General features: G+C 49.9%; 1 protein-coding gene across 10 annotated transcripts in view; it reads right to left on the bottom strand.

Annotated features, from left to right (window-relative positions):
• Positions 1–17121, bottom strand: part of CCDC88A (coiled-coil domain containing 88A) — a 349307-nt gene that overhangs the window by 76677 nt on the left and 255509 nt on the right. For all 10 annotated transcript variants that reach the window (XM_050951995.1, XM_050952002.1, XM_050952003.1 and 7 more), the window contains one exon: positions 1131–1272. In XM_050951995.1, coding sequence (XP_050807952.1) covers positions 1131–1272 — 142 coding nt within the window. The remainder of the gene's footprint in view (positions 1–1130; positions 1273–17121) is intronic.

Genomic DNA, 17121 nt, shown 5'->3' with positions numbered 1-17121 from the left:
ATTTCTTTTATAAAAAGCCTTAGAGATCACCCTTTGCTATCCCTTATGTGTGGATTTTTTGATGAAAACACAGACAAAATGCACCTACAGAAATTGAGGGGGTCCTCCCCTCTTCTTTTCCCTGACTGATGGAAGGCAAAGGTTCTCTGAACTCTCCTCAATACATGCTCTTCCTCTTTCAGACAGTTTCTCAGTACTGCTGTCAGGTCCCTACTCCGTTTCCCACCACCTCTCCATTGAGTACTCCTGGCCTTCCCCAAATATCATTCTCTGCCTCTCCACTGGGCACTGTATTGTTTTTGGCTCCCTTCTCTGGCATTTTCTCCTACCTTAATGAACGCTGCTTCCTGTTCTCTTCCCCACTATCACCTACATACACTATTTCAGCAGCAGTGTGGAGAAAAATGCAAGCTGAAGATGGCTGGGAACAGGGATACCTCTCCTCAAAGTGACCCTCTTTAATCACCACCTTTCCTGTGGGAATTGGTAGGGTCTTGGAGTTGCCACTGGCTGGAGTCTCTGCACTAGGATTCTGTACATGCACAGCAGTGCAGAGCATGCAGCTGAGATATTGGAATGATCAGTAAGCCAAGAAAATGAAGCCTCTAGTTTCAATTGCAACAATTATTCACTCATAATTCTTCAACTAAAAACCATTGTACATGACAATGAACAGCAAATACTGCAAAAACTGTAGCTCTTGAGATAAATTCACAAGAGTTAGCAATGTTGAAGACACAACACTCTTGTCTTAAGGTCTAAATTCAGTAAATAATTTATTTGAAAACACTGTTCCTCACACACACCAAATCTTGTAGAAAAATTCAAGACCACAATCATGAATCACCACTCTAATATTTTTATTGAACAAAGATCTGAATTCTTATGTAATGTGAGTTTTTGAAAACTTAGTGCTCAGAAAATTACAGACAAGCTTTCCTGTGTCTTGTAATATAGAATGCATTACTTCTGAAGCTTAAGTATTTTGAGAGATAAGTGAATTATTTTGTCAAGTGTACTTAATGTTGCAAGAATATCATTACAAACTGCAAATAAAATTGGAAAATAAGAATGATATTCAAGAATGTTATAACTGGAGGGAAAAAATGGTCATGTCATTTTTTCCTTACTGTTTTAAGTTCCTGGCGCAGCTGCTGGTTTAAATTTGTTGACTCTTCTAAACGAGCTTCCAAAGCCGCAATTTTTTCTTCTTTTATTTCTAGAGACTTCTTTAGTGTAGACTCTAATTTTGACTCCAAAAGCTTGTACCTGCTACTCAATGAAATTAAAAAAATATATATTTTTATTATTTCAAGAAAGATAAAAAATTCTTTAAGACTTTTTTTTAAAATGACATACATATTTTAAAATTCTAGGTGAATACAGTGCTCTTGAAAAAATGGTTATTAACCTTCTGTAACTTGTTCTTTGAGATGGGTTGCACATGTCCATTCCAATGTAGGTGTGTGTGTGCCCCAAGCCCAGTCACTGGAAATTTTTCCCCTAGTGTAACTGCCGGGTCAGCCTGGCACCCTCTGGTGTCACACACTTATAGAATCAGTATAAAGGGCTTGCCAACTCTGCACCCCCTCAGTTCCTTCTTTCCAGCTAACTCTATTAAGAGAGGAAGGAGGGTGGTTCTTGGAATGGACATGTGAAACACATCTTGAACAACAGTTACGGAAGGTTAGTAACTGTTTTTTCTTCTTCAAGTGCTTGCACATGTCCATTCTAGGGTGACCAGACAGCAAGTGTGAAAAATCAGGATAGTGTGTGGGGGGTAATAGGAGCCTATATAAGAAAAAGACCCAAAAATCAGGATGGTTCCTATAAAATTGGCACATCTGGTCACCTTAGTCCATTCCAATGTAAGTAACTCACAAGCAGTTGTATAGGAGATAGGCTTGGAATTCATGGACATGCTGACAGCCTGTTGGGTGATGGCTAAGGATCTGATTCTGTCACAGAGGGTATGTCTACACTATGGGATTATTCCGATTTTACAGAAACCGGTTTTGTAAAACAAATTGTATAAAGTAAAGTGCACGCGGCCACACTAAGCACATTAATTCGGCGGTGTGCATCCATGTACCAAGGTAGCTATCCTGTAGCTATCCCATAGTTCCCGCAGTCTCCCCCGCCCATTGGAATTCTGGGTTGAGATCCCAATGCATGATGGTGCAAAAACAGGGTCGCGGGTGATTCTGGGTAAATGTTGTCACTCAATCCTTCCTCCGTGAAAGCAATGGCAGACAATCATTTCGCGCCCTTTTTCCCTGGATTGCCCTGGCAGACGCCATAGCATGGCAACCATGGAGCCTGTTTTGCCTTTTGTCGCTGTCACCGTATGTGTACTGGATGCTGCTGACAGAGGCGGTACTGCAGTGCTACATAGCAGCATTCATTTGCCTTTGCAAGGTAGCACAGACGGTTACCATCCCTATTGCACCATCTGCCATTGTAAACTGGTGATGAGATGACGGTTATCAATCATTTTGTACTGTTTGCAATTGGAAATTGGCGATGACAGTTATCAATCATTTTGTACCGTCTGCTGCTGTCATGGGTGCTCCTGGCTGGCCTCGCTGAGGTCGGCCGGGGGCGCATGGACAAAAATGGGAATGACTCCAGAGGTCATTCCCTTCTTTATGTTTTGTCTAAAAATAGAGTCAGTCCTGCCTAGAATATGGGGCAAGTCTACTAGAGAGCCAGAGAGCACAGCCACTCTGGGTCAGAGCCCGAGATCCCGCAGAAATGATGAGCTGCATGCCATTCTAGGGGGTTCTCCTGCAACAACCCCACCCGTTGCTTCCCTCCTCTCACAACCCTCCTGGGCTACCGTGGCAGTGTCCCCTCATTTGTGTGATGAAGTAATAAAGAATGCAGGAATAAGAAACACTGACTTTTTAGTGAGATAAAATGAGGGGGAGAAAGCCTCCCGCTGCTATGATAGTCCAGGCAGTACAGAATCTTTTCTTTAGACATGAAAGTGGGGGTTGATAGAGCTCAGCCTCCAGTTGCTATGATGAGGACGGTTACCAGCCGTTCTGTACCATCTGCCGGGAATGACCAGGAGTCATTCCCATTTTTACCCAGGCGCCCCCAGCCGACCTCACAGAGGCCAGCCAGGAGCACTCACGGGATGATGACAGTTTTCCATTATTTTGTACCGTCTGCCATCAGGAAAAGAAGGGGAGGGGATGCTGCTGTTCAGTGCCGTGTCTATCAACAGCATGCAGTAGACATACGGCGACACTGAAAAATGGCAAGAAACGATTTTTTTCCCTTTTCTTTCATGGGGAAGAGGGGGCGTAAATTGACGACATACACCCTGAAACACCCGGGAAAATGTTTTTGACCCTTCAGGCACTGGGAGCTCAGCCAAGAATGCAAATGCTTTTCGGAGACTGCGGGGACTGTGGGATAGCTGGAGTCCTCAGTACCCCCTCCCTTCCTCCCTCCATGAGCGTCCATTTGATTCTTTGGCTTTCCGTTACGCTTGTCACACAGCACTGTGCTGAGTCCCCGCTGTGGCCTCTTTCGTATCATAGTCTGGAGATTTTTTCAAATGCTTTATCATTTCGTCTTCTGTAACGGAGCTCTGATAGAACAGATTTATTTCCCCATACAGTGATCAGATCCAGAATCTCCCGTACGGTCCATGCTGGAGCTCTTTTAGGATTTGGGATTGCATTGCCACCCGTGCTGATCAGAGCTCCACGCTGGGCAAACAGGAAATGCAATTCAAAAGTTCGCGGGGCTTTTCCTGTATACCTGGCCAGTGCATCCGAGTTCAGATTGCTTTCCAGAGTGGTCACAATGGTGCACTGTGGGATACCGCCCGGAGGCCAATACCATCGATTTGCAGCCACACTAACCCTAACCCGACATGGCAATACTGATTTCAGCGCTACTCCTCTCGTCGGGGAGGAGTATAGAAACTGGTTTAAAGAGCCCTTTATATCGATATAAAGAGCCTCGTTATGTGGACGGGTGCAGGTTAAATCGGTTTAATGCTGCTAAATTCGGTTTAAAGGCATAGTGTAGACCAGGCCAGAGATCACAGATTACTTGACTTTAATGGACCTCCGTGACTTCTTCGGCTGACTCAGCCTGCCACAGTAGTGGGACTAGAGCAGCTGTCAGCCCCCACAAAAGAGCAGTGGTGGGGCCTGAGTAGTAGCTGGTGATCAGCCCCCACAGCATGAGCAGTGGCCAGGGCCAGGTCAGTTTCCAGGGCTGCCAGAACTGTGCCCTGGGGCTGCTGGAGCAGCAGCCAGAGCTGGGTCAGCCCCCAGGCTGGAACAGCGACTGCCAGGGGTGAAGCAGGAGCAGCAGCTCCCAGGGCTGGCAGTCAGCCCTTGCCGCAGGAGCAGCAGCTGGGACCGGGTCAGCCCCTGGGCCATAGCAGCGGCCCCCGGGGCCTGGAGGCCAGCCCTTGCTACAAGAGCAGCGGCCCCTGGGGCTGGAAACACAACCAGGGCTTTGTCAGCTCCCACCGCAGGAGCAGCTGCAAGGCCAGAGCAACGGCTGGTGGTCAGCCCCCAATGGGGCTGTCTATTAGTCTCCCTCCTTGACTATTTTTAGTAAAAGTCACAGACAGGTCATGGGCTTATATTTATTTGTGTTCATTGCTGGTTTTGCAGTCCATGACTTTTACTGAAAATACCTGTGACAAAATCTTAACCTTAGTGATGGCATGGTGTGTCGAGAACATGTGCCCTGATGACCAGGTTGCCACTCTGCAGATGACCTGAATAGGGATTTGCACTAGAAAAGGGGCTCAGGAGGCCTGTGATCTTGTGGAATGTGCAGTCAGGTTAGCTGGAGACGGAACACTTGCCTACTTATAACACATGCGAATGCATGATGTGATCCAGGACGAGATTCTCTGAATGGAGATAGGGAATCCCTTGATCCTCTCTGCTACTGTTATGAACAGCTGGGTAGATCTATGAAACAGCTTAGTTCTTTCTATATAGAACATTAGGACCCTTCTAACATCTAGAGAGTGTAGCCATTGCTCCTCCCTATTCTCAGGTGGTTTTGGGAAGAAAACTGGAAGAAACATTGCTTGACTGCAATGGAAGTGCAAAAACACTTTTGGGAGAAAAGCAGGGAGTGAACACAACTGTACCTTATTCTTGAAGAAAACCGTGTACAGGGGCTCTGACGTGAGCCACACATCTCTGAAACCTTTCTGGCTGAAGTGATGGCCACTAAAAAGGCCACCTTCCAGTAGAGGTGAGTTAATGAGCATGTTGCCAGCAGGTGACCCAAGACCCATAAGCTTTGATAAGACGATTGAGGTCTCAGGGAGGAATGGGATCTCTAACCTGAGGGTATAACTTCTCTACATCTTTAAGGAAATGGATAACTACCACTTGAGAGAAGACAGACTGCCTGTCGAATAGGGGATGGAAGGCTGATATCCCTGCAAGGTGGACCTTGACAGAAGAAATAACCAAGTCTTGCTGTTTCAGATGCAACAGGTACTTCAATATAACTTGCAATGAAGAACTCAAGGGTGGAATTACATGCTGGGAAGACCAGATGGAGAACTGCTTCCATTTTACCAAGTAAGTAGCCCTGATGGAGAGCTTCCTACTACCTAGCAGGACGTGATGAACCGGCTCCAAGCAGACCTGCTCTTCAGGATTCAGTTAGGGAGCTTCCAAGGCTATCAGATGAAGAGAGCTGAGGTTCGAATGGAGCAACTGATCTCCTGGGAGATCAGGTCTGGATATAAAGGAAACGGGAGCAGGGCCCTCCACTGAGAGGCCTAACAGGGTGGCAAACCAACGCTGCCTGGGCCATGCTGGGGCTATGAGAATGACCTAGTCCTGCTTGATCTTCATCAGAACCTTGTGCACTAGTGGGATAGAAGGAAAGGCCTAATACAGGTTATCTGTCCACAGCAGCAGCAAAGCATCCATGAGAGACTCCGGGCTGTGGCCTCACAGGGAAAAGAACTGGTGGCATTTCCTGTTGATTCGGGTAGCAAACAGATCTATCTGGGGTGTCCCCCACTATAGGAAAATGTCCCTTGTGATGTCCGGCCAAAGTGACTACTTGTGGTGAATGGAGAAAGACCTACTAATGCGACCTGCCAGTTGGTTCTGCACTCCCAGAAGGGAGAAGCCTTGAAGTGGATTGAATGTGTTATGCAGAATTCTCACAGATAAATTGCTTCCTGGGACAGTGAGAAAGAACATGCCCCACCCTGCCTCTTGATGTAAAACATGGCTGTCATATTGTCCCGGACAGCCAATACATCTTTGTTCACAATGTGAGACAGAAGGATAACGAGAGAGTGTTCTTCTGGAAACTAAAGGCCTTGAGTCCTGAGGGGCCCAAGTGGGCTCCCCAACCCAGCACCACCATGTCTGAAACCAGGGACATCGAAGATTAGGGCTGCAAAAAGGATACTCTCACACAAATCACATGATGGTTCAGCCACCAATTCTGGGAAATGATGACCTGAGGAGGTATGGTGAGAACCGAGTCCAGATGGTGACAGGTGAGAACACTGTGGCCAGCCATACCTGAAGAGGTCTGAGGCATAGCCTCACACGTTGCATGTGGCCCAGGAGTCTCAGACAGTTCCACACTGTGGTTACTGATTGGGCCTTGAAGGACCTTATCAGGACTGTGATCGCCTGAAATGAATCTCCCGGGAGGAAAGCTCTGGACTGCGTGGAACTGAGTACCGCTCCAATGAACTCTATCTTCTGCACTGGGACGAGGGTAAACTTTTGCATGTTTATTTGCAGGTCTAAGGCCTGGAAGTTTGACTGGATGAGCTGGATTCTGGATTCCACCTGAGCCCCTGTGCATGCCCTGTCTCCTCAGGAGGGTCGCTACCATCACCATGACTTTGATGAAGACATGTGCAGCAGCTGACAGGCTGAATGGAAGCACCACAAACTGACAGTGTGCTTGGTTCACGACAAATCTGAGGAACCTTCTGTGGCCTTGGAAAATCAATATGTGGAAATATGCATCCTTTAAATTGAGGATAGCACACCAATCCCTAAGATCCAGAGAGGGAATGATGGAGGCCAGAGAGATCATACAGAACTTTGGTGGCTTCCAAGACTAGAGCACTACCAGTGCCTCAATGGGAGACTCCCAATCCGGACTCCAGTACCGATCTTCTAGAAGAGGGCCCGTGGGTCTTGGCCAAAATGGAAGGAGGGGTGGAGGGCCCTCAACCAATGCTAGCTTCCGCCTCCTCGTCCCCGAATGAGACAGCTGACATGTCGTCTTTCCAAGATGACCACAGGGATCTCCAGGATTTGTTAAAATGGGTGGCCTTGAATTTGGACAACCAGGCAGAGGTGGTCACAGAGTCCTCTCTTAGCCTGCTGGACATTTTGACAGCAGAGGGCCCCTCAAGGGTGGCCCTGCCACTCAATGAGGGTACCATGGACCTTGTTAAGGTTCTGTGGCAGATCCACTGCTTCCCTTCCCCCATATCAAAACATACGAAGCAGAAGTATTATTAGCCAGTCCAAGGTTATGAGTTCTTATACTTGTATCTGCCTCTGGGCTCCCCAGTAGTATCGCCCACCAATTAAAGAGATCACCCGGGGCAAATGGGTGACACTATCTAAGGCAAAAGACTCCAAACCGTTGGACTTATTTGTCAGAAAGAACTACTTTACTTGAGGGATGCAACTTTAAACAGCAAACCAGCGGGCACTGCTGGGTCACTGTGACTTTAATAGGTGGGATGTCATACACAAGTTTAAAGATCTGCTCCCTTAGGAAGCTAGCCAGGTGTTCTTCTTGCTGGTTGACAAAGGGAAAACCATAGTGAGGGTCCTGATACTGGGAAGAGGCTGAGAGAAGATAGCTCCCTGTCTGACTGTACCAGTGGTGCCAATTCCTGCACTGCAGGAGATATAGGCACTGGCAACAAAAGCAGGTCCCCGGCTGCTGTGAATGCCTCCAGGGTTGACAGCACCGTAAACATACTGGTACCGCCTGCCTGAAGATGGACCCTCTGGCACCAGAGTCATTGGAATAAACATGTGAAAGCACTTGAAGAAGGTGTTGGACTGATTGCTAGCAGGGGCAATGTAAGCTTCTCTGACTCCCTGCCAACATGCTTCACTGGTGTCTTGGAGGGACCACATGTAGGAGTGAATGTAGTTCAGTATCCATGCCCATTCAATCCTAGGAATCTCTGATGAAATTACAGAGAAAAGTACAGTACCATTTGGCATGGATTGGATTTACGCAGCATTAATGATGAAAGTCTCATTATCATATTACCAAGACTCAAGTCCTCCAATACACTCTCTAGATATTTTTAAAGGGATAGTCGTCAAAGTTGTCACATCTTATAAAATTTTACACTCCATCTCCCTTTTAAAATATCTTCGTTTATGCAGAAAAAGCTATCATATCTACAAAATCAACAGCAACAAACTAAGATGCTGGTTTTATTTGGCACTCTTTCTTTTGGCTCCATTTCAATCAGCCAAGCATGGAACTAAACTTGATTAGACTCCTGTGCTCTGAAGTATTTGGAAAAGAAAGTTCTCATCAGTTTCTATTTCCTGCTTGCTCACAAACCAGAGGCACAAAGGAGGAGGAGGAATAGAATATTGTGCATGTGCATGCTTATTTCATGTACATGCTCACGTATGAATTGCTCACCCAGCTCAGCTCCTGGTAATTAGAGCCCTTGTTTGGGAGGATTTTACTGTATTATGCAGTGTGAAAACAACACACCCCCCACCATATATTTAGGGGTAAGTGGTTATATTTAAAATATTTAGGTTTGGAACAATATCTCTTGGGATTGTCAGTGACGGACAATCTTAACTATTGTCTCTTTCAGAAAAACTTAAAAGTCACAGTCATTAATTTTTTTAAAAAAAATAGCTTAATCATTTTACTTATTCCTTCATTTGTATATGCTCTCAGAACTTAGAAAGCAACATTTTTTTTAATGTTAGCCATTTACACTTTCTCCAAGAGTAAGGCAAAATCGAACACGTTAGACACTTGATTTTTAAAATAAACCATATTGGGCTTATTAAATGGAACACATTGTCTGTGACTCTTGAAGCCACAACAGCTACACCCTGACAGGAATTGAAGCAGAGCACCAAGAGTAAAAGGATTAAAAAGAGGATGCAGTGGCCTTAAAGAGTCACCATCATATGAGAGGGAAAAGACCCTAGAATGTACCTATTTGAGAACCCACATAAACACCAACTTGCAAATAATAAAATCTTGCATCTGTAACTGAGAACTAGACTAGTCTATACAGAGCAGTGAAAAGGAAAAAGACTAGCAGAGACCTCACATACAATCTCCATGGATTAGGAGGCTGCAGATGCGAAGACATCTTCTAACCTGATTTGAGACTTCGATGCCAGATTGGGGTGGAAGAACCATGAACCCACTTTGTCTAAAGATAAAAAGCCAACCCTAAGTTCTTGAAGGTGCAAAGAAACAAACTGAAAAATCTTTAATGTCATTATCAGGCTATGTGACATTAGGCCCAGACAGAGGAAAGATCTTAAGATATCGCTAACAATGCTCAGGACAAAAAATGCCAATCCCACCCTCCACCCCAAGAAAGGAGACAGGCTAGATATACTCAGGGTCATCAATGGATTGTTGACTCAGGAATTGACAAAACATGGGAAAAAAGCTATTAGTTACTCCCTAAGGACACAAGTAATTTCTCATTTTCCTCCTGGGCTCATGTCTATAGCTCCAAAAAAATCTCTTAAAATGGGAGGGATATCATCTAAACTAGCAACGAAGAGTCCTGTGGCACCTTACAGACTAACAGAAGTATTGGAGCATAAGCTTTCGTGGGTGAATACCCACTTTGTCAGACACTCACAAAAGCTTATGCTCCAATACTTCTGTTAGTCTATAAGGTAACACAGGACTCTTCTCGCTTTTTACAGATCCAGACTAACACGGCTACCCCTCCGATACTTGACATCTAAACTAGATGATCCAGGCAGAAGGGAGAAATCCTTATGTAGTGATAAGGATTGGCCAGGTCACCTGCTGGGACTGAACCTATGATACCTGGATCTAAAGGCATAAACATTTAATGCTTGAGCTAAGCACAGAAGCAGACTCGTCTATACACACCTTAAAAGGGAACAAAGAGCCAAAATGTGTTAGTATGGACACCACACTCCCATTTAGTTGGGGAAGCTCATTCTAAGTTTCAGAAGTCCACACAGGGCATTACTTGTAACAATGTCAGTGGAAGAGTTATCTGTGGGGATTGAAACCAGGACTTTCACATCTAAAGGAATGAGCCTCTACTGGTGGAGCTAAAGACCAGGTTGATTAGCTTAAGGTGGCAGCATAAACCTCTTTATGTGGTATAGCCAGTGGAGGGGAAAAGACGGTTACTCACCTCTGTAACTGTTGTTCTTCGAGATGTGTTGCTCATATCCATTCCAGTTAGGTGTGCGCGCCGCGCGTGCACGTTCGTCAGAAGATTTTTACCCGAGCAACTCCAGTGGGCTGGCAGGTCGCCCCCTAGAGTGGCGCCGGCATGGCGCCTGATATATACCCCTGCCGGCTCGCCCGCTCCTCAGTTCCTTCTTGCCGGCTACTCCGACAGTGGGGAAGGAGGGTGAGGGTGGAATGGAAATGAGCAACACATCTCGAAGAACAACAATTACAAAGGTGAGTAACCGTCTTTTCTTCTTCGAGTGATTGCTCATATCCATTCCAGTTAGGTGAATCCCAAGCCTTACCTAGGCGGTGGGGTCGGAGTGAGAAGTCGTGACGTGTAGCACTGCGGAGCCGAAGGCCGCATCATCTCTGGACTGCTGGACCAGGGCATAATGGGAAGCGAAGATATGAACGGGTTACAGCCCTACAGATCTCCTGGATGGGCACGTGGGCGAGGAAAGCTGTCGATGATGCTTGAGCCCTGGTAGAGTGCGCAGTCACGTGACCCGGAGGAGTACGAGCCAAGTCATAACAGGCTCGGATACAGGATGTTACCCATGAGGAGATTCTTTGAGAGGAAACAGGTAACCCCTTGGCACGTTCCACTACCGCCACAAAGAGTTGGGGGGACTTGCGGAACGGCTTGGTTCTCTCTATATAAAAGGCAAGCGCTCGACGGACGCCCAGCGAGTGAAGCTGCTGCTCCCTGCGGGACGAGTGGGGTTTTGGGAAAAAGACAGGGAGAAAGATGTCCTGGTTGACATGAAAGGCTAGGTGCGGCCTCAGCTGGACCTTGTCCCTGTGGAACACCGTATAGGGGGGATCTACGGTGAGAGCCCGGAGCTCCGACACCCATCTGGCTGAGGTGATGGCCACCAGGAAGGCAGTCTTCCAGGAGAGATAGAGCAGGGAGCAAGTCGTTAATGGCTCAAACGGAGGGGACATGAACCGGGTGAGAACTAGGTTCAGGTCCCAGGTAGGGGTAGGGTGTCGAACCTGGGGGTAGAGAAGCTCCAAGCCTTTAAGGAATCTTGTCAACATAGGGTGAGAAAACACCGAGCGGCCATCCTCCCCTGGGTGAAAGGTGGAGATGGCCGCCAGGTGAACCCGAAAAGATGATATCGCCAGGCCCTGCTCCTTAAGGGACCAGATGTAGTCTAAGATAATGGCAATGGAGACCTCAGTGGGAAGGAAACTGCGTTCCGCACACCAGCAGGTGAAGTGCTTCCATTTTGCTGAATAAGTCGCTCTAGTGGAAGGCTTCCTGCTGCCCAGGAGCACCTGCCGCACTGGGGTAGAGCAACGGAGTTCGGACCGGGTCAGCCACTCAGGAGCCACGCTGTGAGGTGCAGTGATTGCTGGTCTGAGTGACGTACCCTGCCGTGGTCCTGGGTGATCAGGTCCAGGTGAAGGGGCAGGGGGACAGGGTCGGTTAGAGACAGGTCCAGCAACATGGAGTACCAATGTTGCCTGGGCCACGCTGGAGCTATCATGATCAAGCGGGCCCTGTCCCTGCGCACCTTCAGAAGGACCTTGTGGACGAGCGGGAACGGAGGGAATGCGTAGAACAGATGCGTCGTCCAGGGGATAAGGAAGGCATCTGCTACCGAACTGGGTTCCTGGCCTTGAAAGGAGCAGAACATCTGGCATTTCCTGTTCCCTCGGGACGCGAAGAGGTACATCCGGGGACATCCCCACCTCTGGAAGAGCGAAAGGGCAACGTCCGGGCGAAGGGACCACTCATGGGAAAGGAAGGATCTGCTCAGATGATCCGCCAGCGTGTTCCGAACCCCGGGAAGGAAGAATGCGATGAGGTGAATGGAGTGGGCTATGCAGAAGTCCCCGAGCCTCACGGTGTCCTGACACAGGACAGAAGACCTCGTGCCACCCTGCTTGTTGATATAATACATGGTCGTTGTGTTGTCAGTGAATACCGAGACACAGTGACCTTGAAGTTGATGATGGAATGTTTGGCAAGCAAGGCGGACTGCCCTCAGTTCCCATACGTTGATGTGGAGGGCTAGTTCGTGAGGTGACCACCGACCTTATGTCCACAGGGTTCCGAGATGGGCCCCTCAACCTAGATCTGAGGCATCTGTTGTCAGGGACACCGAAGGCTGGGGCAGATGGAACGGCAGCCCCGCACACACCACGGACTGGTCCAGCCACCACCTCAGGGAACCTAATATGTCCTGGGGAATGGTAAAAACCGCGTCCAGAAGGTGCCGGGCTGGACGGTACTGACTGATGAGCCAGGACTGGAGGGGCCTCACGCGAAGCCGCGCATACCGGGTGACAAACGTGCAAGCCGCCATGTGGCCCAATAGAGTTAGGCATGTGCGTATGGAGGTCAAAGGCGCTGTCTGCAGTCATCGTAAAATGGCCGTCAAGGTCTGGAACCTTGATAGAGGAAGAACGGCTCTGGCCAGAGTCAAGTCCAGAAGGGCTCCGATAAACTCTGTCCTCTGAGTGAGGATTAGCGTTGACTTTTCTATATTGAGGATGAGGCCTAAGTTCTCGAAGAGACTGCTGACCATGTGGACTTGGCTGAGGACTTGTGCCTCTGATGTCCCCCGAATCAGCCAGTCATCGTGGTACGGAAATACATGTATGCGGCTGCGACAGAGGTGGGCGATGACTACAGCCATACATTTGGTGAACACCCCGGGGTCATGGAAAGGCCGAACGGGAGGACCGCGAATTGATAGTGGCAGCGGTTGATCACGAACCGAAGGAACCGTCTGTGCGGCAGGAAGATGGCTATGAAAGTATGCGTCTTGCATGTCGAGGGCGATGTACCAGTCTCCAGGATCCAAGGATGGGATAATGGTCCCCAAGGATACCATACGGAACTTCAACTTCATGACGTATCTGTTGAGTTCGCGCAGGTCGAGGATAGGCCTGAGGCCTCCCTTGGCTTTGGGGATCAGAAAGTAATGGGAGTAAAACCCCTTGCCCCGCTCGGCTTCTGGAACCTCCTCTACGGCTCCTTTGTCGAGGAGCGTCCGCACCTCCTGAAGGAGGAGTTGCTCGTGAGAGGGGTCCCTGAAGAGGGATGAAGGAGGGGGGCGGGAGGGAGGGCGCGAAACAAACTGAAGATGATATCCAGCTTGTAATGTGCGTAAGACCCAACGGTCTGATGTCAGTCGGGACCACGCCAGGAGGAAAAACGAAAGATGGTTGGAGAAGGGAGGGAACGGATCCGGGAGGGAAACTGGTGCAGCGCCCTCGGGCGCACCTTCAAAATGAAGGCTTTGGGCCAGAGCGAGCCGTGAGGAGCTCTGGTTTTGCCCCCCTTGGTTGCCCGATTGTCTACGCCGGCTGTTCCTACTTCGACGTCTGGCGAAGTCTTGCCTCTGGCGGGGTTGAGGGTAGGGCCGGCGTTGCTGTTGAGGCTGGAAGGGTCTGCGCTGGGTGACTGGCGTATGCATCCCCAAGGAGCGCATAATGACCCTATTGTCTTTAAGGCTTTGCAGCCTGGGCTCCGTCTTGTCCGAAAACAGGCCCTGGCCTTCAAACAGGAGGTCCTGTATGGTGTACTGGAGTTCCGGAGGAAGGTCAGAGACCTGTAGCCAGGAAATCTGGCGCATGGTCACGCCAGAAGCCAGGGTCCTGGCAGCTGAATCTGCGGCGTCGAGAGATGCTTGCAGGGAAGTTCGTGCCACTTTCTTGCCCTCGTCAAGGATCGCCGCGAATTCCTGACGTGCATCTTGTGGAAGCAACTCCTTAAATTTATCCACTGCCGCCCAGGTGTTGTAAGTGTAGCAGCTAAGGAGAGCTTGTTGATTGGACACCCGAAGTTGGAGAGTGCCCGCAGAATAGACCTTTCAGCCAAGCAGGTCCATGCGCCTCGCTTCTTTAGACTTCGGTGCCGGGGCCTGTTGGCCGTGACGCGCCCTCTCGTTCACAGATTGTACGACGAGAGAGCACGGGGGCGGGTGAACAGAGAGATACTCGTACCCTTTCGAGGGCACCATGTATTTGCGTTCCATGCCACATGCTGCGGGGGGAACTGATGCCAGCGACTGCCAGATGGTAGTGGCATTGGTCTGAATGGTCCGGATAAAGGGAAGGGCGACACGAGTGGGAGCATCTGCAGATAATATGCTCACCACCGGATCCTCAATTTCTGAGACCTCCTCAGCCTGTAAATTCATGTTTTGCGCCATGCGCCGGAGGAGGTCCTGATGCGCTCTGAGGTCAAGCGGAGGAGGGCTGGTGGATGTTGTTCCAGCCACTGCCTCATCCGGGGAGGATGATGAGGTGACCCCCGGCAGGAGCGGATCTGCAGGATGCTCCGTCTGGAGCAATGTTTCCGGCTCTGGAGGGAGATCAGGATCCCGCTGGTGAGATCCCTCCTCTGCAGGGGACGGGGGAGGACGAGAAAATGTGGCCTCCGGAGCCCTGTGCTCTGATGTTGTTGGACGCGGGGGAACCTGCTGCGGCCCTTGAGCTTGATGATATGCCCAGGGGGTCCAGAAGCGCCACTGCTACGGTCCATGCACCTGCGGAGGGGGATCCTGGAAGAGTGCAGCAGGCCTGTCAGCATCCATAGCGTACGCGCTGTCTGTTTGAGAGGAGATAGACGGCTGTCGGGATGGCCAGGGTGGAGCCGAACGGGACTGATATGGGTCCCTCGGTCTAGACGACGGAGACCTCCTCGGTGCCGGGGATCGGTGCCGGGAGTCATATCGGTGTCGGGATCGAGACCGGGACCTACCACCAGCGTGGTGCCGGGAGGTCGACTGGGATGTCGAACACCGACGATGGGAGCGGCTCCTGGAATCTTGGTGCCGGTAGCAGTGGCTCAAGCTAGAGCGGTGCCAGGAGTATCGGGACCACCGTGAAGAGGACCGGCGCCGCGAGTACGACCGGTACCACCGCGGAGAGCGGTGCCGGGACTGCGAGTGGCGTCCCGATCGAGATCGTCCACGGTGCCGGGATCTTGATGGGGATCGGTGCCGGCTTGGTGAAACTGGAGATGGAGCTCGCATGGCCGCAGGCTTGCCTTTTGACTGCAGAACCCGCACCGGAGGCACCGGGGGTTGAGGTAGCGTAGGCTCAGTCAATGCAATCAGGTCCCGAGCCGAAGCAAATGTCTCCGGCGTCGAGGGAACCATTAGCTCGACCCCGGATCTTATGGGGGAGCTGTGAGAGACTGGACTCGAAGGACCTCCCGGGCGCAGACTCGACGGAATCCCTGGCATCGGTGCCGCGGCAGTAGATGGTGCCGGACACTCCGTCCATGTCAGCTTGGCTGGAGTGGCAGACGTCAAAGGCCTTGCTTCGGGGCCCGGTGCCAGGGAGGGCCGGTGCCGCGGCGTTTTCCCGGTGCCGGAGCGGAGCCGGCGCTCGGCGTCGAGGCTGGAGGGTTAAGCGCTGCTTCCATTAAGAGGGTCTTTAAGTGCTGATCCCTCTCCTTTTTTGTTCTTGGCTTAAATGCCTTACAAATGCGGCACTTTTCAGAGATATGCGATTCCCCAAGGCACTTCAAGCAGGTGTCGTGGGGATCGCTCATTGGCATTGGCTTCTTGCAGGCCGAGCACTGTTTAAACCCTGGCGAACAGGACATGAGCCCGGCGCTGGGCGCGGGGGAGGGCTAGAGCCCAAGCCCGATAACTGTATACAACAAGTATTACAACTAACAAGTAATATTATAAACTCTAACTACAACTATAACTATATACAACTATTAGAACAACGAGACAATGGAGAGCTAGGGACGTGGAGGACAGCTATGCCGTGCTCCACAGTTCCAACGACCGACACGGCGGTAAGAAGGAACTGAGGAGCGGGCGGGCCGGCAGGGTTATATATCAGGCGCCATGCCGGCACCACTCTAGGGGGCGACCTGCCGGCCCACCGGAGTTGCTAGGGTAAAAATCTTCCGACGAATGTGCACGCACGGCGCGCACACCTAACTGGAATGGATATGAGCAATCACTCGAAGAAGAACAAAGAACTACATTGTTTTAGCTTACTGCTGAGTTAGATGATGTAGTGTCTCTCAAAACTCTGAGCGCTGAGCAACAAATGAGTGCTGAACCTAGAAATTGTTTTTGAGTTGCAATTCATCACCAACTGGGGAAAGAGGAGCAAAGGCCAGATACCATTAGAAAACAAAAGTAAATAGCATACTTTCCCTAAGTGGTACTGGCAACTGAACACTAGCAGTAATAAGGGTCTGAAGATAAAGTATCTGGCTACCTCCTGAGGTCCCAGAATCTGTCTCTATCTTTATGACTCTCCCATGACAGAAGGAAAGCATCGGAAAGGGAATCCCTGCCTAGGCCCTGGAGAAAGCAGAAGTGCTGGCACTTCCTGTTCTGCCTGGTAGCAAACAGGTCCACTCGGGGAGCCCCTCACCTTTGGAAGAGCACCTGGACAACCTCCAGGTGGAAGGATCACTCATGGTGAGAGAAGCATGCTGAGGTGATCCACCAGCGCATTCCGGATGTGATTGGAATAACAGAGACTTGGTGGGATAACTCACATGACTGGAATACTGTCATGGATGGATATAAACTGTTCAGGAAGGACAGGCAGGGCAGAAAAAGGCGGGGGGGGGGTTGCATTGTATGTAAGAGAGCAGTTTGACTGCTCAGAGCTCCGGTATGAAACTGCAGAAAAACTTGAGAGTCTCTGGATTAAGTTTAGAAGTGTGAGCAACAA

The sequence above is a fragment of the Gopherus flavomarginatus genome, chromosome 4 (genome assembly GCF_025201925.1).
Source record: "Gopherus flavomarginatus isolate rGopFla2 chromosome 4, rGopFla2.mat.asm, whole genome shotgun sequence".
Taxonomy (NCBI): domain Eukaryota; kingdom Metazoa; phylum Chordata; order Testudines; family Testudinidae; genus Gopherus; species Gopherus flavomarginatus.
Note: the sequence above shows the minus strand (reverse complement) of the source record. Positions and strands in the feature narration are given on the sequence as shown.